Here is a 23765-nt window from a genome sequence, read left to right as displayed (position 1 = left end):
CCCTTTTCTCCACATCCACGCCAACATCTCTGGTCTTAGGATTTTGTGATATGGGCTAATCTTACTGGAGTTAGATGATATCTCAAAGTAGTTTTGATTTGCATTTCTCTGATGATTAAAGATGATCAGCATTTTTTCATATGTCTGTTGGCTGTGCGCTTGTCTTCTTCAGAGAAGTTTCTCTTCAAGTTCCTTGTCCAGCCTGCTTTGGGATCACTTGTTCTTTTCTTGCTTATATGTTTGAATTCTCTGTGGATTCTGGTTATTAAACCTTTGTCGGAGACGTAACCTGCAAATATCTTCTCCCATTCTGAGGGCTGTCTGCTTCACTTACTGTGTTCTTGGCTGTGCAGAAGCTTTTTAGTTTGATCAGGTCCCAGTAGTATATTTTTGAAGCTGCTTCAATTGCCCAGAGGGTCCTCCACATAAAATATTTGCCCAGACCAATTTCTTCAAGAGTTTTCCCTGCACTCTCTTCTAGTATTTTTAGTTTCATGTCTTAAGTTTAAATCTTTTATCCAGCGAGAGTCTATCTTAGTTAATGGTGAAAGGTGTGGGTCCAGTTTCAATCTTCTGCAGGTTGCCAGCCAGTTTATCCAGCACCATTTGTTAAGTAGGGAATCTTTTCCCCACTGAATGTTTTTAATTGGCTTGTCAAAGATCAAATAGCGGTAAGTAGCTGGGTTCATCTCTTGGTTCTCTATTCTGTTCCAGACATCTACTTCTCTGTTTTTGTGCCAGTACCATATGTTCCAGCTCCATCCATGTAAACATGAAAGAGGTAAAGTCTCCATCTTTACCTATAAATCGATCACTATCGACTATCGACCTCACTATAGTCTGAGGTCCTGTAGCGTGATTCCTCCTGCTTTGTTTTTATTTCTGAGTAATGTCTGGCAGCAATGATTTTTAAATGATGAGTTTCCTAAAGGTTGAATTCAGTTCACAGAAGTACAAGAAATGTCTAATTTTAACCTCTCTCCAGGTAATACTGTACCTAATTAACTTCCGTCCTATCCAGCCACCCTCCTTCCTCCCTCTGTCCCTTCCTTTCTTCCTTCTTTCCATGTTGTAATGAACAGTCCTGAGCCCTGTTAGGTTATTTCTTTAGGTTAAGTTTCTGGAAGTGAAGTTTTTGAGTGAAAGGAGCATATTTTGAAGTTTTTTCAAAAATGCAGATTATCATCACAGGACCTTCCAGAAACAAAGTGCTGCTGGGGCACACACTCGCCACACTGTGACATCCTGTTTCCTGCTCTCCCCAGCAGGCTGTTGGGTTGAACATGTTTCACATTTTTTTGTATCTTTATTACCCAGTTGGTTTTCTTCTGTGTTAATGGCTTCCTCATTTCTATTGGCCATTTTCCTGTTTTTATTGAGATTGTCAGCTATTTCTTACTGATTTGTGCGGGAGTTTCATGCCCTGTAGGCTAGTTTGGGAACCCGATAGTTTTACAGCATTGAGTTTTTCCCACCAGAAACATTGTGCTGCCTGTCTGCTTCACCCCTCCCACCCTCTGCAAAGCTACGTCGTTTTCTTCATAAACATGCTCTGCCTTTCTGGTCTAGTTATGTCTTAAAATCACATTTTCTGTGTTACTTATGAATAAAAAATTTCCCCATCGCACATTCTAAATTATTACTGCTAAATTTTGTAAAGTTACAGATCTTGTAATTGGCCATTCTGTGGGGGTTTGGTTGGAAGTGTATTAAATTTTTGCAGGTTAACCTGGGAAGATGTATGTTCTCTTTAAGAAGGCTGTTTAAATTCCCAAGTTATTTCTTTTCACCTTTTTTTTTGGTTGGTAAATTGTTTGAGGTATTTGACTTAGGGATATTGAATACAATTAAATGTTAAGAGAATTGCTATTCAGGAGCTCAAACAAGCAGAAGCAACCTTGATTTTGGTATTCTGTTGTAAGTGACAGGAGAGCTGACAAAAACTTGTCTAAGCAAAGAGGGAAGGATTGTCTCATGAAAGCTGGCAGGTCCCCAGGGGGATCTGGGGCCTGGCCTTCGGACTCAAACCCTTTTATCTGGATGGGCCCCATGGGGGTTGCTTCCAGTCCCAGCCAGGCTCTTCCTAATGGGCAGAATATGGTGGCCAGTGCCTTCCACAACTGCATCTCTCCAGTTTAAAATCTGGCAGAAAGTGTCTCAGCAAAGGTCCTGAGAATCTGAGACTTTGTATGCATCCAATCCTTTGCCAGTCACTGAGTAGCTCACAGCAACCTCAAACTCTTGGGCTTAAGCGATTCTTTTGCCTCAGCCTCCCGAGTACCTGGGACTATAGGCACCCGCCATAATGCCCAGCTATTTTTATTGCAGTTATCATTGCTGTTTTAGCTGGCTGGGGCCGGGTTTGAACCCACCACCCTCGGTATATGGGACCGGCGCCCTACCCACTGAGCCACAGGCGCCATCCTTTTTTTCCATTCTTGAGATACTTTACTAAGAAGAATATGTTACAGCTCCATCCAGGTAAACATAAAAGATGTCAAGTCTCCCTCTTTTTTATGGCTGCATAGTATTCCATAGTGTACATACACCATAATTTGTTAATCTAGTCATGAGCTGATGGGCATTTGGGCTGCTTCCACGACTTGGCAATTATGAATTGGGCTGCAGTAAACATTCTGGTGCAAATGTCTTTGTTGTAAAATGATGTTTGTTCATCTGGGTAGATACCTAGTAAGGATATTACAGGATCAAACAGTAGGTCAACTTTTAGTTCCTTGAGGATTCTCTATATTTCTTTCCAAAAAGGCTGTATTAGTTTGCATTCCCACCAGCAGTGTAGAAGTGTTCCTTTTTCTCCACATCCACACCAACATCTGCAGTTTTGGGATTTTGTGATGTGGGCTAATCTTACTGGAGTTATGTAAAATCTCAAAGTGGTTTTGATTTGCGACATTTTTTCATGTGTGTGTTGGCCATTCACCTGTCATCTTCAGAGAAGTTTCTGTTCAAGTCTCTTGTCCACAAAGAAAAGGGGTTGTTCGTTCTTTGCTTATTGCTTAATTTGAGTTCTCTGTTGATTCTAGTTATCAGACCTTTGTCGGAAACATAATCTGCAAAATATCTTCTCCCAGTCTGAGGGCTGTCTATTTGCTTTACTTATGAAGAGGACCCCCCTGGCAATTGAAGCAACACCAAAACTATGGGATCTGATCACCTCACATTTTGTATTGGAATAGGAAGGTGACAGTCTGTTATTCAACAGGGTCTTTATTGCCATATCCTGAACATTTTAGGACTAGCACCTACCTTTCAGTTGAGTTAAAAAAAAATTTAGAACAGTGGGAAATCAGGCCTTCAGTCTGACTTGTCTGGGTTTCTGCTATTTGCAGAATCATTTCTGTTTTTGTGTTGCACTTAAAGTGCGTTTATTTTATTTTATTTTTATTTTTTTAAAGAACTCACTGATTGCCAGTGTAATTAACTTGTGATTAGGCTGTGATTACTCAAAACCTGCTCTGGCTCCCTCAGTCACATTGCTGTAAGGGTTTAAATGTCTCCTGCTGCAGCTGAGATCCTCGGCCCGGGGAGCAGAGAGATGTGGTCTGTGCATAATGGGGGCTCCTACTGTGCTGAGCTTCTGAAGGAATGTCCTCCAAAAGAAGAGCTGGAGAGCAGGAGACACAGCTCCTCAGGGATGCTGTCCCCCAGTGGTCTATTTGGAAGTTACATAAACTTACTTCATGCCCCTGGGCTCTAACTCCCATCCCACTTAGCCCTGGTTGCAATTCTCATTTTTTCAGTGGTGTTGTTGAAAGAGAAAGCTACTCTGTGGAGTAAACTAATTTATACTGAAGTACAAAATCACTGAGAATTGTTAAACTGGGAGGGAAGTATTTTATATTTGGAGTGTGAAATATTATTACAGAGAGACTCCAAATATAAATTAATTTTGATATGCTGTGGGTGGGGAGAGACAATTTGTAGATGCTTTAAAATTCTGTGTTGTTGGCTCGCTTAAGAAGTTATTGATTTACCCAGATCCTTTTGCTTCCACCTTCCCTCATAGATACTGTTTTTTTTTTTTTTTCTCTCTCTCAGAAGAGGGGATGAGGGAAAGCAAGCTGTTGGTGGTAGAGAGTGTTTGCAGATGTAGAGTGCTGGTAGAGTTAAATATTAGTAAATTGGGGACATTATTGACCCCTTGTTGTACAGAAGGAGTTAGGGACAAGTAATGATACAAATTATTCAGGTTAGGAAGATTGGATAAGGACCCACTTTATCTTACCAGAAGACTGTGGACTCCCAGGGTCTTGGTGGTTGTTTCGAGTCTTTTGATGTCTCTGAAAAACATTGTCTGCAGACTAACTAAACAACCTGCCATGCCTTTGTGAGTTACCACTACTTTGTAAAATATGTAGATGCTATAATAGCTTATAAAAGTAAAGTCATTTAAAGGCACTCCTGAATTTAGCATTGCTTTTGATCATTGTGTGTTGTTAAAGCACAATTTTCAGAAAGACAAAATTATGACTTTCAAGTGAATATAAAATGAGCACATATTACGGATTTTCTTTAACTCATTCACTAATGGAAGAACCAGTCAGATGTTATTACTGGTTTAAAAACATCCGTGAAGCCAGAATATATGTAAAGACAATTTAATAAAGAAATGTCAGGATGAGATTGGTGGGTTAGATTAACAGTTAGTGTCTATCAGGACCATAAATCCTTGAGGTTATGTGTTTGAGTGGAGAGAAAGTTTTTGTAACTTTAACAGACAAAAATCTACAAGTTTAACAAGTAGCTTCACTAAGTATGAGGCCTTTAATAAATGGCAAGCAGTGAGATGAACTAAATTAATCCCCCTAGACCAGGAGACAGTAAACTTTCTCTAAAGGGCCAGATAATGTTTCAGGGCCACAGACCTTTTTCTCCCCCTTCTTCTCAAAACTACAAAAAACGTCTGTGGGCCAGATTGCACAGTGGGTATTTGCCAGTTCCTTCCCTATACAATTTTTGAGTGGCTTTTCCTCCAGATGACATTGCAAGTGCATGCTGCCCGCCTCTTTTACCTTCTAAGTTCTGTATACTTTCTCTGATAGTGATGTCTCAAAGAACAAAATCAGAGAGTGTAATTGCTGTTATGTTGGATGGGATGGTAGTGATGAAATTTGATATTAAGAATCTTCACATTGGAAAGATTTTCTTAGAATTCAAAAAGGATGCCTTTTATGGGGAGGAAGAATGCTAGTTACAGATGCTTTTAATTCTGGCCGTTTAGAAGGACTCTGTCCACAAGTTACGGGGCAGAGTGATTTTGTCAGATTTCTCTAGTTCTTCTACTTTCAAAGTCAGCATTTCTGAAATGTTTATCTTATCTCAAACTATCTTTTTAATTTACATAAGAAGAGGTTTCTAAATTTTTTTTAGTATTTTTTTTTTGGAGTGTGTTTTGCAGTGATACACACATTATTTTTTAAATTTATTTTTATTTTTTCTTTTGGGAAGGTCTCTAGGAACTTGGAGAAGAATCAGTAGTAGCTTCCCTGTCTGATTTATTCAGTTTGACTTTCTATTTGGAAACAAATACAAATTGAAATTTATTACTTGTTTAGTTTTTGCAAATGTATTGAAAGATATTCTTTTTTTTGAGACAGAGTTTCACTATGTCGCTCTTGATAGAGTGCTGTGCTGTCACAGCTCACAGCAACCTCAAACTCTTAGGCTTAAGTGATTCTCTTGCCTCAGCCTCCCAAGTAGCTGGGACTATAGGCACCTGCCACCATGCCCAGCTATTTTTTTGATATGGTTGTCATTGTTGTTTTAGCAGGCCCTGGCCATGTTTGAATCCACCAACCCTGGTACATGTGGCGGGGGCCCTAACCACTGAGCTAGGTGCCCAACCAAAAGAGATTCTTTTTTTTTTTTTGCTATTGGGTCCTAGCAGGAGGTCGTGAATAATGTATAGAATAGTTACTTACATTGGTTAATTTTAATCATAGAACTAAGATTTATGCTGCCTTTAAAATTTTATTCTTATGATTCTGAGCATATGCATAAATTGTTTTAACTACAGAGGGAAAAACACCTTTGGATTCTTACTAATATTTTGGGGTATATTGGGATATATGGATTTTTCATTTCTCTGTTTTTGTCAACCTATTGGCTGTTTTGCTGAGTGACCCTGCCTTATGGTGGGAAGTGCTCGTTAAATACTCTGTTGAATTGCTGAAGTCAGTGTTTTGGGGGGACAGTTTCTTGGTGAAAAAGCCTCGATTAGACTATGTCCTTTCTGGGTTTTATGGAAATTTTTAGAGGGCAGCAGCATCGTAGCCCTGTTTCTCAAATGGAAGGTTTGGAATCTGATGTAGAATTCCTCCAGAAGGGCTTAAAAACAAATAGAACTCAAGAAACATGAAAAGGTCTCACTCAGCTCACATCCTGTCTTGCATTCTGAGTGGGTAAGGACAGGTTCTTAGTGCGGAAGGCCAACAGGAGGGCAGACAAGAGCCAGGTCCCTAGATTACTGTTGCAAAAAATAAGTACCAGGCAAATGATTGTCATTCACTACGGTTTCTGCCTGGCTTCTGATTTCAAATTTGGGATTTTTTTTGTCAGTGTTTATGACAACTAGTAATAGAAACTTAGTAAATGGTGGGAAAGGCCATTCTCCCTGGTTTGTTTCTGATTAATTATTTCTCTAGTTTATACTCCTATATGTATAAAGATATGTATAATATAATAAGGAATAAAAATAAGCAAGGAAATGGAGTGAAGGGTCATTCTTTCATTCACTTATTTATATATCCAACAAATACTTATGAAGTGCCTACCACATGCCCAGCATTGTTTCCAGTAAACAAACAACCCCCCACCTCTGTGGAGCTATATTCTAGGCTAGGGTAAAAGGAGATGGACAATAAATAAATGCTCAGGTAAAGTATGTGGCTTGGTAGTTGTTACTTCCTGTATATAAAGAAAGCAGAATTAGGACCATCAGAGCAACAGAGTGAAGATGGGTGTGGAAGGGAAGGTTATTATTTCTAAGGGTGGTTCAGAAAGGCCTCTTCAATGAGGTGACATTTGACCCAACACCTCAGTGAAGTGAGAGAGTCATGTGACATCGGAAAAAAGAGTTTCAGGGATAAGCAGTAGGTAAAAAGGCTTGAAGGCCAGGACATGCTGGGTGTGTTTGCCTTGCAGGAGGAAGATTTTACTCTGAGATACAGGAAGCCACTGGAGGGCTGCTGGGGAGAGTAATGACCATAATTAACTTCCATTTTTAAAAAAGAGACTGGTTGGGCAGCACCTGTGGCTCAAGGAGTAAGGCGCTGGCCCCATATGCTAGAGGTGGCAGGTTCAAACCCAGCCCCGGCAAAAAACTGCAAGAAAAAAAAAAAAGAGAGACTGGTTTGGCAGCCATGCTGATAGGGAACAAGAGAGAAAGCAGGAAACCCAGTTAAGAGGCTGTTGTAATAATTTAGATAAGAGACTATGGTGACTTGGTTACTAATGGAGGTGGTAAGAAGTGGTTGGATTCTGAATATATTTTGAAGAAACTACTGACAGAATTTGCTGATGGATTGAGCAAGTAGAATGTGAGAGAGAAGTCAAGATTTTTTTCCCCGAGTTACTGGAAGACTAGAATTATCATTGACTAAGATCGATAAGGTTGGGGGAAGAATGCCTAACAAACTGGAAATAGAAGGGGACTTCCTCAACTTGGTAATGGGTATATACAAAAACCCACAGCTCACATCCTACTAAATACTTTCCTCCTAAAATCAGGAAGAATATGAGGATATCCTCACTTTTCTTTTTCTTTTTTTTTTTTTTTTTTTTTTTTTGCGTTTTTTGGCTGAGGCTGGGTTTGAACCCACCACCTCCGGCATATGGGGCCGGTGCCCTACTCTTTTGAGCCACAGGTGCCTCTCAATATCCTCACTTTTCTTTAACATTGTATAGGAGGGTCAGCCATGGCCATTTAGCAAGAAAAAAGATAAAAGACATCTACATTATCAAGGAAGAAGTCAAACTGTCTCTATTTGCAATTTACATGATTTTTTATTTACAGCATCCTAAGGAATCCACTAAAAATCTTAAAACTAATAAATGGGTTCAGCAAGGTTGCAGGAAACAAGATCAATATACAAAATCCAGATGTATTTTTATATACTAGCAGCGAACATTCAACAAATGAAATTAAGCAAACAATATTACTTACTGACATGAGATTAGATGAGACCACTCAGAGAGAGTGTCTGAATGGAGTGCAGGGGAAAAGGTCTGAACCCAGGTCATCAACATTCAGAGGTCAGGGAGATGAGGAAGAACCAGCAAAGCAAACAAATATGGAGCAAGCAACGAGGCAGCTGGCACACCAAGAGAGCCATGTTCCGGGAGCAAGTATATATTTGAGAAAGGAAAAGGTAATCAACAGTGTGTTATGCTGCTGAAGGGTGAGAAAGATGAGGACTGGGGATTGGCAGCTAAGTGAATGAAAAGCAAGAGAAAGAATGAGAGAGAGAGGAATGAAAGATAGGATCTGTCCAGAACGAATACATTTTCAACCCATGAGTGGATTAATAAATTGTGGTATATGTACACCATGGAGTATTATGCAGCCTTAAAGAAAGATGGAGACTTTACCTCTTTCGTGTTTACATGGATGGAGCTGGAACATATTCTTCTTAGCAAAGTATCTCAAGAATGAAAGAAAAAGTATCCAATGTACTCAGCCCTACTGTGAAACCAAATTATAAGCACCCACACTTCCATATGAATGCTATAACCTGAACAGCCCAAGATGAAGGGGAAAAAGGAGGGGGAGGAGAGGAAAGGGGGAATGGATGGGTGGAGGGAGGGTAATTGGTGGGACCACACCTACGGTGCATTTTACAAGAGTACATGTTAAATCTACTAAATGTAGAATATACATGTCTTAATGCAATAACTAAAAAAATATGGTAAAGGCTATGTTAACCAGTTTGATGAAAATATTTCAAATTGTATATAAAATCAGCACATTATACTCCATAATTGATTAATGCACACAGCTATGATTTAATAAAAAGAAAGTGGCTTTTGGGTGTTTCCTACAAACTTTTGATTGTCTATGGGTGTTTCCTACAAACTTTTAAAAATATAAATGATTGTGGAAATTTAAATTGCATTTTGCCTCCATGAATTCCTAATGAACACTTTCTGAGATCTATCATAAATTAATAATTAAAAGAAAAAAATTATTTTAATATTTTCACATAAAAAAGTATTAGAAAAATCAATTTGCAAACTCATTTTTTTCCTTATGAAATCCAACATACATACATGCTAGTATCAATTACTATAAAAGTTTGTAAATGCATTGAATGTTTGTACTACCTCATCATGGTCTGTAACAGTTTGCTGAGTGGAATGGTAACTAGTCCATGGAACCCAATTTATGTTTTGTGGGTCTACAATTAGCTGAAAGAACACAAACTGAGATTGATTCGATTGATTCAACACAGATTTGATACAGAGTTCTTGGTTTGATGGCAGGAGGTACTTGTTACTGGTCTCCTCCTCTAAGAGGCTATATTTTTCCTTGTTTGGAAAGCTTGAAGTCTAGAGTTTGGTCCCACATATATATAATCAAGCACAAGTCAGAAATCTTGAGTGAAGCATTATCTCTTCCCATAAATGAAAACAGCTATCTGCTCTCTTCCTTATAATTCTGACATTTGTATGATATTTTAGTCTGAATTGCTCATTTAAGTCTCATACAACTCTGTGAAGTGGGTGGTTTTTTAATCTTCATGAAGAAACAGGCTTAGCAAGAGGAAACGACTTGTCCACCATCTGCTGTTTGACAGTGTTAGAACCAGGATTACCATTTTAGACCCATGAGCTGCCCCCTGACTGGTTGTGGGATTTTTAATCCCCTTCTAGATTTGAATTTAACACTAACTGTGCTTTGGTAGTTTAAGTTCTGCTTTTGTTATCATGAATTTAAAGATTGAATTTAGTGTCCTTTGTGTGTGTAAACATAGCAAGGTAAATAGATTGCTTTTCTAATTCAAGCATTGCTGGATTATACTGTCGTTGATTTTTAATTCTGTTCAGCAGTGCTCTTGATTCTAGAAATGCTGTTTTATAACTGAATTGTCTCCTCTTTTATAGTGTATGAATTATTTGCATTCATCAGTCACATGGGAACATCTACGATGAGTGGCCATTATGTTTGCCATATCAAGAAGGAAGGGAGGTGAGTCTTTTTAAGAAGGTGTACAATAGCTGTGTTTTCTTGAGCACCTACTATGCACCAGGCACTCTACTGGGTGCACTGTGTGTTACCTCATTTGGTTTTCTTCTCCCCTTGGTCTTGTTAAGGAATAAACTCTTAACACATCAAGACTGAGGCTCAGGGAGGATGAGTAGCTTGACTTTAGATAGTAAGTAGCTGTGTCAGAGCTGGTATTCAAAGTCATGTTCAACCATCATACCACAGTGACCTCTCAAAATAAATACACAGGCTGCAGCAAAATATATGCCATGTTTGGAACCTCCATAGAGACTGCCAAGTTTACTCAAGAAAACAACAAAACTAGGATGTCCTATTAAATTTGAATTTTACATAAATAACAAATAATTTTTTAGCACATATATGTATGTATTTCAAATATCGAGTGTCCCAAATATTGTGTGGGATAAATGTAACATACTTATGCTACAATTATTTATTGCTTACCTGATACTCAGATTTAACTGGGAGTTTGTGTTTTGTTTGGCAGGTCTAAATCTTCAGTGCTGATTACAGCCTTGCAATTGGCTTCATGGCATCTTTCTTTTTTTTTTTTTTTTTTAATTTATTGTTGGGGATTCATTGAGGGTACAAGAAACCAGTTTACACTGATTGCATTTGTTAGGTAAAGTCCCTCTTTTTTTTTTTTTTTTTGTAGAGACAGAGTCTCACATACCACCCTCAGGTAGAGTGCTGTGGCGTCACACAGCTCACAGCAACCTCTAACTCTTGGGCTTACGCGATTCTCTTGCCTCAGCCTCCCGAGTAGCTGGGACTACAGGCGCCCGCCACAACGCCCGGCTATTTTTTGGTTGCAATTTGGCTGGGGCTGGGTTTGAACCCGCCACCCTCGGCATATGGGGCCGGCGCCCTACTCACTGAGCCACAGGCGCCGCCCAGGTAAAGTCCCTCTTACAATTGTGTCTTGCCCCCAAAAGGTGTGGCACACACCAAGACCCCACCCACCCCCCTTTCCTCTCTCTGCTCTTCCTTTCCCCACCTCTCCCTCCTTCTTTCTCTCTCTCTCTCTTTTTATTGTTGGGGATTCATTGAGAGTACAAAGAACCAGCTTACATTGATTACATTTGTTAGGTAAAGTCCCTCTTATAATTGTGTCCCGCCCCCAAAAGGTGTGTCACACACCGTGACCCTTCCACCCCCACTTCCCTCTTTCTGCTTTTCCCTTCCTCCACCTCTCTCCCTCCTCTCCTCGCTCTGCTCTTCCCTTCCCCCACCCCCTCACCATGTACTAGGTCATCAACTATCCTCATATGTGAATTTAGTCCATAGGATTCTTTTTTTTTTTTTTTTTTGAGACAGAACCTCAAGCTGTCACCCTGGATAGAGCGCAATGGCATCACAGCTCACAGCAACCTCTAGCTTCTGGGCTTAAGCCATTCTCTTGCGTTGGCCTCCCAGGTAGCTGAGACTGTAGGCGCCCGCCACAATGCTGGGCTGTTTTTTGGTTGTAGTCGTCCTTGTTGTTTGGCAGGCCAGGGTTGGATTCGAACTCACCAGCTTTGGTATATGTGGCTGGTGCCTTAGCGACTTGAGCTACAGGTGTTGAGCTGAGTCCATAGGATTCTTGCTTCTCCATTCTTGTAATGCTTTACTAAGAATAATGTGTTCCACTTCTATCCGGGTTAATACAAAGGCTATAAGTCTCCATCTTTTTTAATGGCTGAATAGTATTCCATGGTGTACATATGCCCCAGCTTGTTACTCCATTCCTGGGTTGGTGGACATTGAGGCTGTTATCACATTTTGGCAATTGTAAACTGAGCTGCAATAAATAGTCTACTGAAAATGTCCTTATGGTAAAAGGATTTTTTTCCTTCTGGGTAGATGCCCAGTAATGGGATTGCAGGATCAAATGGAGGTCTAGCTTGAGTGCTTTGAGGGTTCTCTATACTTCCTTCCAAAAAGGTTGTATTAATTTGCAGTCCCACCAGCAGTGTAAAAGTGTTCCCTTCTCTCCACATCCACGCCAGCATCTGCAGTTTTGAGATTTTGTGATACAGGCCATTCTCGCTGGAGTTAGATGATATCTCAGGGTGATTTTGATTTGCATTTCTCTAATAATTAGGGATGATGAGCATTTTTTCTTATGTTTGCTAGCTATTTGTCTGTCTTTAAGAAGGTCCTATTCATCTCTCTTGCCCATTGATATGTGGGATTGTTGGCTTTTTTCATGTGGATTAATCTGAGTTCTCTATAGATCCTTGTTATCAAGCTTTTGTCTGATTCAAAATATGCAAATATCCTTTCCCATTGTATAGGTTGTCTATTTGCTTTGGTTGTTGTCTCCTTAGCTGTACAAAAGCTATTGAGTTTAATTAAGCCCCATTTGTTTATTTTTTTTATTGTTGCAATTGCCATGGCAGTCTTCTTCATAAAGTCTTTCCCCAGGCCCATATCTTCCAGTGTTTTTCCTACACTTTCTTTGAAGATTTTTATCATTTCATGCCTCAAATTTAGGTCTTTTATCCATCTTGAATCAATTTTTGTGAGTGGAGAAAGGTGCAGGTCCAGTTTCAGTCTTTTACATGTGGATATCCAAGTCTCCCAGCACCATTTATTGAATAGGAATTCTTTCCCTCAGTGTATGCTCTTGTTTGGTTTATCAAAGATTAGTTGGCTGTAAGATGTTAATTTATTTCCTGGTTTTCTATTGAATTCCAAATGTCTATGTCTCTGTTTTTGTGCCAGTACAGTACTGTTTTGACCACGATGGCCTTGTAGTACAGCCTCAAGTCTGGTATGCTGATGCCCCCAGCCTTTTTATTTATTTATTTATATATTTTTTGCAGTTTTTGGCTAGGACTGGGTTTAAACCCACCACCTCCGGCTTATGGGGCTGGTGCCCTACTCCTTTGAGCCACAGGCGCCACCCCGCCCCCACTTTGTTTTTATTATTAAGAACTGTCTCAGCTATCTGGTTTTTTTTCTGGTTTCATGGCTTCGTGGCTTCTTAAGCAGGATTGTTAGGTGTGTAGTGATCCAAGAGTGAGGCAGGTACAGACTAGAATGTTGCTGCTCTTTTCAGACCCTCCTCCCTGGGCTGGATCTCCCACCCCACCCACCGCCCACCCCCCTCCCAAGGAGTCAGTCCATGTGGTGCCTCCCTTAGCTCTGTGGGTTAGTGCATCTGTGTAGGGACACTGGGCAGACACATTAGCGTAGCATCACGCTCCCATCTCCCACCGAAGGAGTGGCTATTCCCCACCCAGCCTTTGTTGTGCTCTGTTTTGCTGTGTCTCTGGTTTTTATCTAGATTAATAAAATAGATGAGCACAGGGTCTTGTATTTATAGGGAATTCTTCTTATTGCCAAGAATGATAGCTCTTTCAAAAATAAATTTTAAAAGAAAAATAGGTTAATATAATTTAAAAGCAATAAAATTCATTGTAAAAAATTTCTGAAATGTGGAAACATACAAAGAATATGCACACTGGAAGCCTGATGATAACCAAGAAAATAACATTATATTTTTCTTTCTTTCTTTTTTTTTTTTTTTTGAGACAGTCTCCACTTTATTACCCTCAGTATAGTACTGTGGTGTCACAGCTCACAGCAACCTCCAACTCTTGGGCTTAGGTGATTCTCTTGCCTCAGCCTCCTGAGTAGCTGGGAATACAGGCACCAGCCCAACGCCTGGCTATTTTTTTGGTGTAGTTTGACCGGGGCCAGGTTCAAACCTGCCACCCTCAGTATATGGAGCTGGCCCCCTACCCACTGAGCCACAGGCACCGCCCTATGTGTCTTTGTTTTATTGGTCTTATTGGAGGAGGGTGAATATTTACCCACATATTACATATACGTTGCATATATACTTACAGCTTTCCTAGAAGCGTAAAGTAGATGCAGAGTGCATACATACTACTTCATATTATATTGACATTATTTTCTTACTTCACCAAATATTCTTTGAAATTTTAATAGTCCTGGTCAGGCATGATGACTCAGGTCTGTAATTTAAGCACTCTGGGAAGCCGAGATGGGTGGATTGCTTTAGCTCAAGAGTTCAAGACCAGCCTGAGCAAGAATGAGACCATGTTTCTACTAAAAATAGAAAAATTAGCTGGGTGTTGTGGTGAGTGCCTGTAGTACCAGCTACTCAGGAGGCTGAGGCAGGAGGACTGTTTGAGCCACAGAGTTTGAGGTTGCTGTGAGCTATGATGAGGCCACGGCACTCTACCCAAGGCAACAGAATGAGACTTTGTCTCAAAAAAAGAAAAAAAAAAAAGAAAGAAAGAAATTTTAATAACCTCGTAACAGTTCACAGGATGGATGTTTAATTCTGAATTTTAGCTAGTTTTATACCGAAGGCTGAATGAATGTTGTTGCACCTGATTCTTTGACTCATTTTAATTTTTTTTTTTTTTTTAATAGACAGAGTCTCACTATGTTGCCCTTGGTCGAGTGCTGTGGCGTCATAGCTCACAGCAACCTCAAATTTGGGCTTAAGCAATTCTCTTGCCTCAGCCTCCCAAGTAGCTGGGACCACAGGTGCTGGCCACAGTGCTTGGCTATTTTTTGGTTGCAATTGTTGTTGTTTAGCTGGCCCAGGCTGGGGTTGAACCCGCCAGCCTTGGTGTGTGTGGCTAACACCCTACCCACTGAGCTATGGGTGCCTCCTTTAACTCAGTTTCTGAAGCTATCAATGGATTTCTACAAAGGGAGCTATGGGATTAAAGGTATAAAATGTTCATAGGCTCCTGATAAACATTTGTGATTGAGCTCAAGAGTCAAAGAGCACAATCTCCATCAGGATTCTGTCCCTTTCTATATAATAAACTCAGGCTTGGTTGTCTTAAAACATCTTGATTATTTTAAATATTGTGTTCCACATGATGTAGTAACTTCTTTATGTAGTTTCCTGGAAAGGACTTAAATCCATGAAATTCTTCTGTCTTTTGTTTTCAGATGGGTGATCTACAATGACCACAAAGTTTGTGCCTCTGAAAGGCCCCCTAAAGACCTGGGCTACATGTACTTTTACCGCAGAATACCAAGCTAAACTTCCCACATCCAAATCGGCAAAAGGAAGCCATACACCGTTTTAATTTGCCAAAACAACAACAACAACAACAACAACAAAAACAAAAACGTTGAGACATCCAGACGTTTATAGTTTATTTAAAAAGCACGATCATTTGACACCTCCTGAAATAGAACTGGGGAAAAATTTCTATTAGGGATGATATACTATTATAGGTAGTTTTTATAAATGTTCAAGGAGAGGATGATATTTAAAAAAAGTATTCATATTGCTGGTGGAGAATCTGCCATCAGCACATCAAAAATGGGAATATGCCCCCAATCCTCTGTTTTGCTTTGGGGATCAAGGGTTGTGGCCCCAGAGGAACTGATTAATGTGGCCAGGGGTCTGGCCTTATCCACAATAAGAGAAAAGCTCACTTTTGTTTCATATAGAAAATTAGCCACTGGGTGGAGCTTTATTTGTGACATAATTTTTTTCAAGACACAATAATTTCTGACCTATTCATCCATGTGTAATATAGCATCTGCAATGAAAGATATTTTTTAATTAAATCATATCAAAATTCATAATATGATTATGTGAATGTGTGTAAGAGTGAGTGTGTGAGACCTTCTATTAGAAAAATGAGTCCACTAGAAATTTTGCTGAATTGGTTTTTAAAGGCTAAACAGTTATATTAAGCATGTCTGAAAAAAGCAAGTAAATATGTAATGAAATTATAACTCAGGAACATTTGAAAAGATTAGTTCCCCGCTTAGATTTGAAGGTGTAAGAAGGGCTAAGTTAGCCCTTTAAGTGCTGTCAGGAATTCACTTGGGTTTGTGACATTGGTGGCATAATGCCAGATGCCCACAGCAGCATAATACTGTACTTTGCCAAAGGTAGGTGAATTTCCGTTTTCTCCGCAGCCCTTTCCCCCAAAAGGTATAGTGTTTATTTTTAGTTAAGATAGCTAACTGAAATTGTGTTAAGTGCCCTACATCTGTCTGCAGTGTTCAGTCTTCACAGTCTCTGTCTGCCTCCGTATTCACACTTTCTGGGGCCAGAGCCTCATCTCTGTTCCCTGTGGTTTGTTACCCCCTAATTTGCCTTCACTGCTTACATGGTGTGACCAACAGCGTGATCTTGTACATTTTAAGGATTTTAGATACAAAGAAGTGTTTATATGACATTCTGCAAGACTACCTTCCTGTTTTGGTCATTTTCAGTGGTATTTGCAATCTGGGGTTAGGGTTTCAAATGTGTTGAAAAGTGGAATGATAGTGTTCTGTAATGTTCCTTTTACTCTACACCAAATCCCAGAGTTTCTGCAGTTCCTATTTCGGATTAATCAGATGAAGGAAAAAGAATTTATTACTTCCCCCTTAACACGTATTTGCTTGGCTGAAAGGATCTTTCTAGAAACTGTAGGAAAACAGCAGAACTTACTGGGTGAAATAAAAGCACATTGGATTGGGATGTGGTGAGCTATGGGCAATCAGGAATGTGGTTACCACAGGGGCACCTTGTTCACAGATCATCTAACGCTGTGCAAGTGAGGGTCGCAGTGTCGGAGGCCCATGGCCTTGGGGACCCAGGTGCTGCCCCACCTGTCTGTGGACTTTGGACAAGTCCTTTACCCTTCCTGTGCCTCATGGTCCTCATCTGCACCGTGGTGCCATGACACCTGCCCTCTCTTTCCAATATGGTGGGATGGACCACGATGGGCCTTTACAGAGTGGAAGGCGGTGTGTGGTGGCAGCTCCTGGTGGAGTATGCTTCCTGCCTTGTCTCGTCTGATGTTTTTCTCAGTTTGGGAACTAATGTAATTCGCAGAAGGTGGGAGCTCAAATTACAGTCATTCTCTACTGAAGTGTGCCCGTCTGATGTTGATTTGAGCATCCTAAAGCAGTTGTGCTCTGTTCCTCGAGTCTCTGGCTCCCATGAACATCCCCATGCTAAACTGCCTTACAAAATCCAGTCCCCTTAGGGCTGATTTGAATCTTAGAATAATGATTGCAGACATGCATCAAAAATGGCTTGTTTCCATTGATATTACAAAGCAAAGGCCCTTTTTTTGGAATGGGGGACAGGAGGGTTTGGATTGAAATGTGGACACAGATAGCATGTGTATTTTGAACAAAATAAAAATTTTATAATAAAACTTTGCAAAATGAATGGTGTAAAATCAACATTTGAGATTATAGTCCATAAATTATTTAATTTAATTAAACAGAACAAGAAATTTAGCCCTCTTGATGCCTAAACACATTGTAGGAAAGCATACTATGGCTGTCTCACAACACAAAGGGCTATTCGTACAAGGCAAAGTTTTGTATATGTGCTATTCTTTACTTTAGGTTGAGAGTTAAGAAAAACTGGAGCAAATATTGGTTTTCTTTCTTGCTTAAAAATGTATTTATATGTGTATCTTAATTTATACAAGGCAGGTTTCCCTATGAAAATCTGGAATGTATCACTTAATTTTACCTGGGTGTAGATGACATTATTTGTGACTGAGAACTGGAATATGTGGATTGTATCAACCGATTATCAGCCAGTTAGGAGTCCTCTGTGTGAGGTATGTTGGTATAATTGTGAAATTCTCACTGTACGAGTTTGTGGGTGTCTTTGTGAAAGACAGCACTTTCTTTCTGTAAATAGCTTTTGATATACGTTTGTGTAGAATCCCAATGAATGTGTCTTTGGAAGAAAATGTAATGTATCAAAATTTTTACTTTGTGGTTCTAAATGCCCATTCAACTAATCAGAAATCCAGTTTGGTTCACATTGGGATTTTCTCTTAAAGGAAAAATAGTGTATGCAGAAAAAACTCTCGAAAGAATCATGTTTTAGCAACATTTTACATGAACCTTGCTTCAATATTTTGGAAACAATGAAGCTGCTTTCTTCCACCTACAAGAGAATGTGCCTCCCATTTCCCAGTTGCTCACTTTGAGCTGAAATCCTGTGGGTAAAGCTTGAGCCTTTTGCTCCTGCGTTGCTTGTCCGTTACCTGAACCAGAGCCTGACCTGCAGTTCATGGTGAGAAGGCCTGGCCGGCATCCAGGCTGCACCTATCAGTGTGGTGAGGCCAAGTCGCTGTGCCTCTCTGGGTGTTTTTCTTTGTAATGAGAGTGTTAGATTAGATGAGCTCAGAAGTCCTTTCTGCCTCTAAAAGTCTCCTCTATTTTTATAGAAGGGATCACCTAGAGGTTCAGATCTTATATTTGTGAATTGTCGTAGCTTCTATGCTGCAGTTGAGGACCTATGTCATTTTTAGTGTCCCTGTCCCATTTCTATTTCTGCTTTGCTTATCTTTACTTTCTTTGGTCACCATCCCATTTTTTTTCTACTCTTGAAACTCATGACTTTCCAATCCATGAAGTACTTTGCCTCCATCCCCTTCAAAATTAAAAAAAAAAAAAATCCATTTAAAACATCTCCTTAGAAAAGGCTCAAAACTGCATTCAGCTAAATCCGTCACATTTATAGAATATTTTAAAATTCTAAGGGAGGGCAGGGAAAAAGTTCTAATTCAGTTCTAGCTGTGATCTCCAGCTAAGTCTGACAAAGTTGTCTGTCACAGGTGGGATGTCCGTTTCATCTTGTAGCCATCACTGTTGCTAAATCCCATCAGGACTAGGGGATGAGGTTAGATAAAATGTGACTCTGTCCCTTTCTTTAAAAGATTCTATCCTATCCTATCCTTTGCTTTAAAATCCTAGGTTGTAGAACATAGTCCTATTGTCTTAAATTGGTGTACAAGATCACATCCATGGTGTCACAGAGATTTCCCACTCAGCAAATCCCCCCGGAAGAGTTTGTGTCTGCTTCTCGAGGCCTGTGCCATTCACTCTGGTGGTCAACAGCCCCATGTGGCAAACGACCACTTGAAATTTGGTGTTTGAGATTGTGCTATACACATAAAATACACAGCAGATCTCAAAAGGCTTGGTACCAAAAAAGAACTTAAAATATTTCTTCAATCTTTTATATTGATCACATGCCGAAATGATAGTATTTTGTATATACTGATTAAATCAAATAATTAGTAAATATGATTGAAGTTGTTTTCACCTATTTTTGTCTTTTTAAAATGTAGCCACTAACAAATTTAAATTAGATGTGCGGCTGCAGCTGCACTTCTACTGGACATGCCCCTCCAGACCTGCGTGATGTGGGGCAGGCAGTGACATCCCACAGGTAGGAAAGGCCACTCTGGGAGGCATCTAAATAGAAGCGACACAAATGGTTTTGCTCAATTCAAGAGCACAGTGCCTGCCAGAAAGCAGATTTTTCTGCATAAAAACCAGTATAGACACGTATGATCTATAATTTTTTTTAATAAAAAAAAAAACATAAGCACATGAGCCCCAAACTGTCACCTTTAGTCTTGCCTGGGAGCTGCTGTCTCTGCTTCTCTTTTTCTAGTATCTGTCGGGTGCCAAGGGTATTAGCACATCAGGGTGTTCGGCATACTTGTTTCAGTTTGGGTGACATTCTCTTGTGGTTTTCCTCCCTGGGTATTTTGTAGTCTGTTCCAAGCTGGCTGTGTGGAATCCTGTGCCCTCCCTGTGCCACTCTCAGCCTTGGCAGAGGCTGAGCCTATTTCCTGTGCCCACCTGCCCAGCAGGGTTTGATGCTGGCTCCTCAAAGAGTTTGTACTTATTTTATTTTGCACTAGACACAGTTGTTGTTTAAACTATATAAAATGTTTTGGGAGAATATTTGCCTGTGATGAAAAGAGAGATGGATGATTTATTGCTTCAATCATTTTAAATTAAAAGCTATTCTCACAATCTGAAGTTCCTTTGTGGCTCTTTTTTTTAATTTTTAAGTTTTTTTTTCTTAAATGCCTAGTAAACTGATTCTGGTGGTTCTTATTCACCAGTGGAACAGGGAACTGGAGACAGTGACTAATTTCATTTCTTTTTAGGGTTTCTGGGTATAACTGGGCATTGGTGAGATATCAGATAGGGGAGTCTGGTGCCTTAGACGTCTCTGCTGAGTTGGTCACTGAGTGGAGTCAATTAAGACCTTCCTGTGGTCCCTTGCTCTATGTTTGCTGTAACATGGTAAAAGCAAAATAAAGAAAGGTGTTAAATCAAGAGACTCCAACGTTGCTATGACATTGTGTTTCTAGGGTGTATGAGTTTCCTGTTGCTGCAGTGACAAATTACACCAAGCTCAGTGGCTTAAACTAATGCATTTGATTTAATGGTCAGAAATCCAAAAATGGATCTTACGGGGCTAAAATCAGGGCATTGGCAGGGCAGTTGTAGGGGAAAATCCCTTCCTCCCTTTTCCATCTTGCAGAGGCTGCTTGCTTTCCCGGGCTCACACCAGCCTCTACTTCCAGTGTCACATCTCCCCCACCTGACTCTTGCTCCTCTCGTATAAAGATCCTTGTGATAACATTAGCCCCACCCAGATAATCCAGAATACTCTTCCCATTTCAAGACCCTTAACTTAATCACATCTGCAGAGCTCCTTTTGCCACATAAGGTAACATTCACATGAGGAGTAAAATGTGGACATCTTTCAGGGGTCATTATTATGCCTACCACATAGGGTATGTTAATTGCTGCTTAAAAATGCATCCATTTGGAGTGGCCAGAATGGTGGTGCTTGGACGTGAAGCTAGGGCTGACCTGAGGAATGCAGGGGGGAGGTGGGGACGTGCCCACAGACACAGTCTCCAAAATGAGCTCAGGCTCTCATGAGAGACAGAAGGTAGAGACGGTTGTCAGTAAGCCGTCTGCCTCCCCACCTAAAGTCCCAGAGCAAGGAGAACTACGAAGAACCTTATATTATTGGAATGAAGAGGAAAACGAAAACTCTTATCTCAGACATGAAGAGTTTTGGACATGCCCCACATGTTTGTATCAGTACAGTAGGCCTAGGTCCTTATGTTCGCCACCTCTGTTATGGTGACCAGTTTGTTACAGTCCCTTTGGTAGTCACCTTACAGAGTTCCTCCACATCCATTTAATGCTCAAAGTATGGAAAAGAATGAAATGGTATAGTAAATGATTATTTGTGATTCAGACAATTATAAATTTTTAGGACAATATTTGCAAGCCAGCTGCTACTCATGGTTGCTATATCCCATCTGGCCTGATGGGAGGGTTTACCAGGTTGAATATATTCTGTTAAATTTTGGTCCTGCTTTTCAAATCTATTCAGTGACAAACTCCTGTTGTGGGATAATTTAATCGGAAACGGTGAGCTATTCTCATCTCTCACACAAGCAATCATTTACAAATCAACTAGGAAAAGTTTTTCAGTGTGCTAGGGAGGCAGGGTGGTCAAATACAAGAGTGGAGGCAGAGAGACTTGACATCAAATCCTGTTTCCACACTAGCTGTGTGACTTTGGTAAACACTTAATATCCTGACACTCAGTCTTTTCATCTTTATAGTGGCCATAATACCTGAGATGAATTATGTAAAGCATCTGACAATTTGGTGAACACAGGACATTTTTACATCACCATCCTGTATAGCATTTTGATACTATGGAGATTTTGACCCTTTGTTTCAATCTAAAAGATTTTTTCAAAAATTTCATTTATTTACTTTTTAATTTTTTTTAAAGACAGGGTCTTGCTCTGTTGCCCAGGCTCTGTTGCACCAGGCTGGTGCAGTGGTGTGATTATTGCTCACTGCAGCCTCAAAATCCTGGGCTTCTTGCTTCAGCCTCCTGGTAAGCTAAAGCTACAGGTGTGCACCACTATGCCTAGCTAATTTTCCTATATTTTCATAGAGACAGGGTCTTGCTGTATTGCCAAGATTGGTCTCAAACTCCTATCCTCAAGTGATCCTCTTGCCTTGGCCTTCTAAAGGGCTGGGATTATAAATATGAGCCACTGTTCCTGGCAATTTAGAAATCAGAATTCTGCCAACACTGATGACTTTCCCTCAAAAGTATTTTTCTGGAGATAATTCCATTAAGTCAATTAATTTTGTTCACCTAAATAGCACAGTTCATCATTCAGTAAATACTAGACATGTACGTATGTATGTGGTGTGCACTGTTGTTCTTAGACTATGTCTGTAAATAAAGGCAAGGTTCCTACCCTTGCTGAGTCTATTTCCTAGCAAGGAGAGATGGATACTGAACAGAAAAAATAAATAGATTATATAATATGTTAAAAGATATTGAGTGTTAATGGAAACAAGGAAACAGCAAGGTTGGGGGACAGGTTGCAGTATAAATAAGGTACTTGGGGAAGGTATCAGTTAGAGGTGATGTTTGAAGCAAGACTTGAAGGAAGTGAAGGAGTCATCTAAATGGATGTTTGGGAAAGGATATACTTGGCAGGGTATAGACAGAGAAGTCAACAGAGGGGATATCTGGTATGTCAGAGGAGGAGCAAAGGAACTATGACGGCTCTTGAGGCTGTGACTAAAGTTTTAGTTCTTGGTTTAGACTGTGTGGTAGGAGGGCAGGGGCAGAGGAGGGGCTGCTGTAGTGAGTAAGGTGAGAGGATGATGGCTCCGGCTGGCTGATCACAGTGGAGGTAGAGGATGGTCAGGTTCTGGATACATTGGAAGGTAAAACCAGCAGGATTTCATGGCACATTGGATGTGGGGAGTGGGAGTAGCAGAGGCTAACCCCAAAGTTTTTGTGCAGAGCAGATGAAGAATGTAGTTGCACACAGCCGAAGTAGGCAAGACCTGATGGGATTGGGGTGGTAGTTGTGGGGAAGACAACTCCTGTCTGGTTTGGGGCATATTGAGTTTGAAATGCCTATTGGACCTCCATGGTTGATGTTGAGTAGGAAGCTTGCATACACAACTGTGGATTTGGGGAGAGTTCTGGCCTGAAAATATAAATTTGGGATTTGGCATCTAGATGGCACTGAAACAGTGAGACTGGGTACAATCCCCAATGGAGGGAGGCAGGAAATAGAAAAGGTGCAGGGATTGAGGACAAGGGTGCCCATTGGGGTTAAATGTCAGGGTAGAAACATCCAGCCCAGAGATCTGTGTGTGGAAGGTCTCAGTAAATGTTCACTTCCTTCCTGTTTCCCTTTTGAAGAACATGGGCTGAAAAGGCTGTATTGCCTGGTCTCCACCTATTTTAATTCAAGTACAGAAACTCAAACTTGGGGCCTACTAAGGGCTGGTAATTTAGCACCACAGGGTAAAATACTAAAATTAGCAATCAGAACTCTGATGCATAATCTATGATTACCAGGCAGCATTATTATGGGATGTAAGAACAGAAAAAGTTCTTTGTGAGTGAGTTCTAAAGTGCTGGGTAATTAAAGTGTTACTTTAGGGAGTCTTGTAAAGAAATATAGAGCTCTTTAAACTTTGAGTTGCTTTTATACACATGTGGAAAGAAAGCAGTTATTTAGGAAAATTAACATAATTTACTAAACATAAATTATGGTAGAAAATATAAAAGAGGCTTGAGTTATCCAAGGGTGAGGGGGACCTTAATTCACCACTAACAGATGGATTTTACCTTGGATAAAGCAGCAGTGAAGCAGGAGAGAAATATGTATAACCTGATTTTGTAGAGGAA

General features: G+C 40.2%; 1 protein-coding gene across 4 annotated transcripts in view; it reads left to right on the top strand.

Annotated features, from left to right (window-relative positions):
- Window positions 1-20035, top strand: part of USP13 (ubiquitin specific peptidase 13) — a 180004-nt gene extending 159969 nt beyond the window's left edge. For all 4 annotated transcript variants that reach the window (XM_053564766.1, XM_053564767.1, XM_053564770.1 and 1 more), the window contains 2 exons: window positions 10123-10207; window positions 15170-20035. In XM_053564766.1, coding sequence (XP_053420741.1) covers window positions 10123-10207; window positions 15170-15263 — 179 coding nt within the window. In that variant the 3' untranslated portion in view covers window positions 15264-20035. The remainder of the gene's footprint in view (window positions 1-10122; window positions 10208-15169) is intronic.
- Window positions 20036-23765: the final 3730 nt, after the last annotated feature.

The sequence above is a fragment of the Nycticebus coucang genome, chromosome 16, assembly GCF_027406575.1.
Source record: "Nycticebus coucang isolate mNycCou1 chromosome 16, mNycCou1.pri, whole genome shotgun sequence".
Classification (NCBI taxonomy): domain Eukaryota; kingdom Metazoa; phylum Chordata; class Mammalia; order Primates; family Lorisidae; genus Nycticebus; species Nycticebus coucang.
The sequence above is the reverse complement of the archived record's forward strand: the minus strand, read 5'-3'. Positions and strand labels throughout refer to the sequence as shown.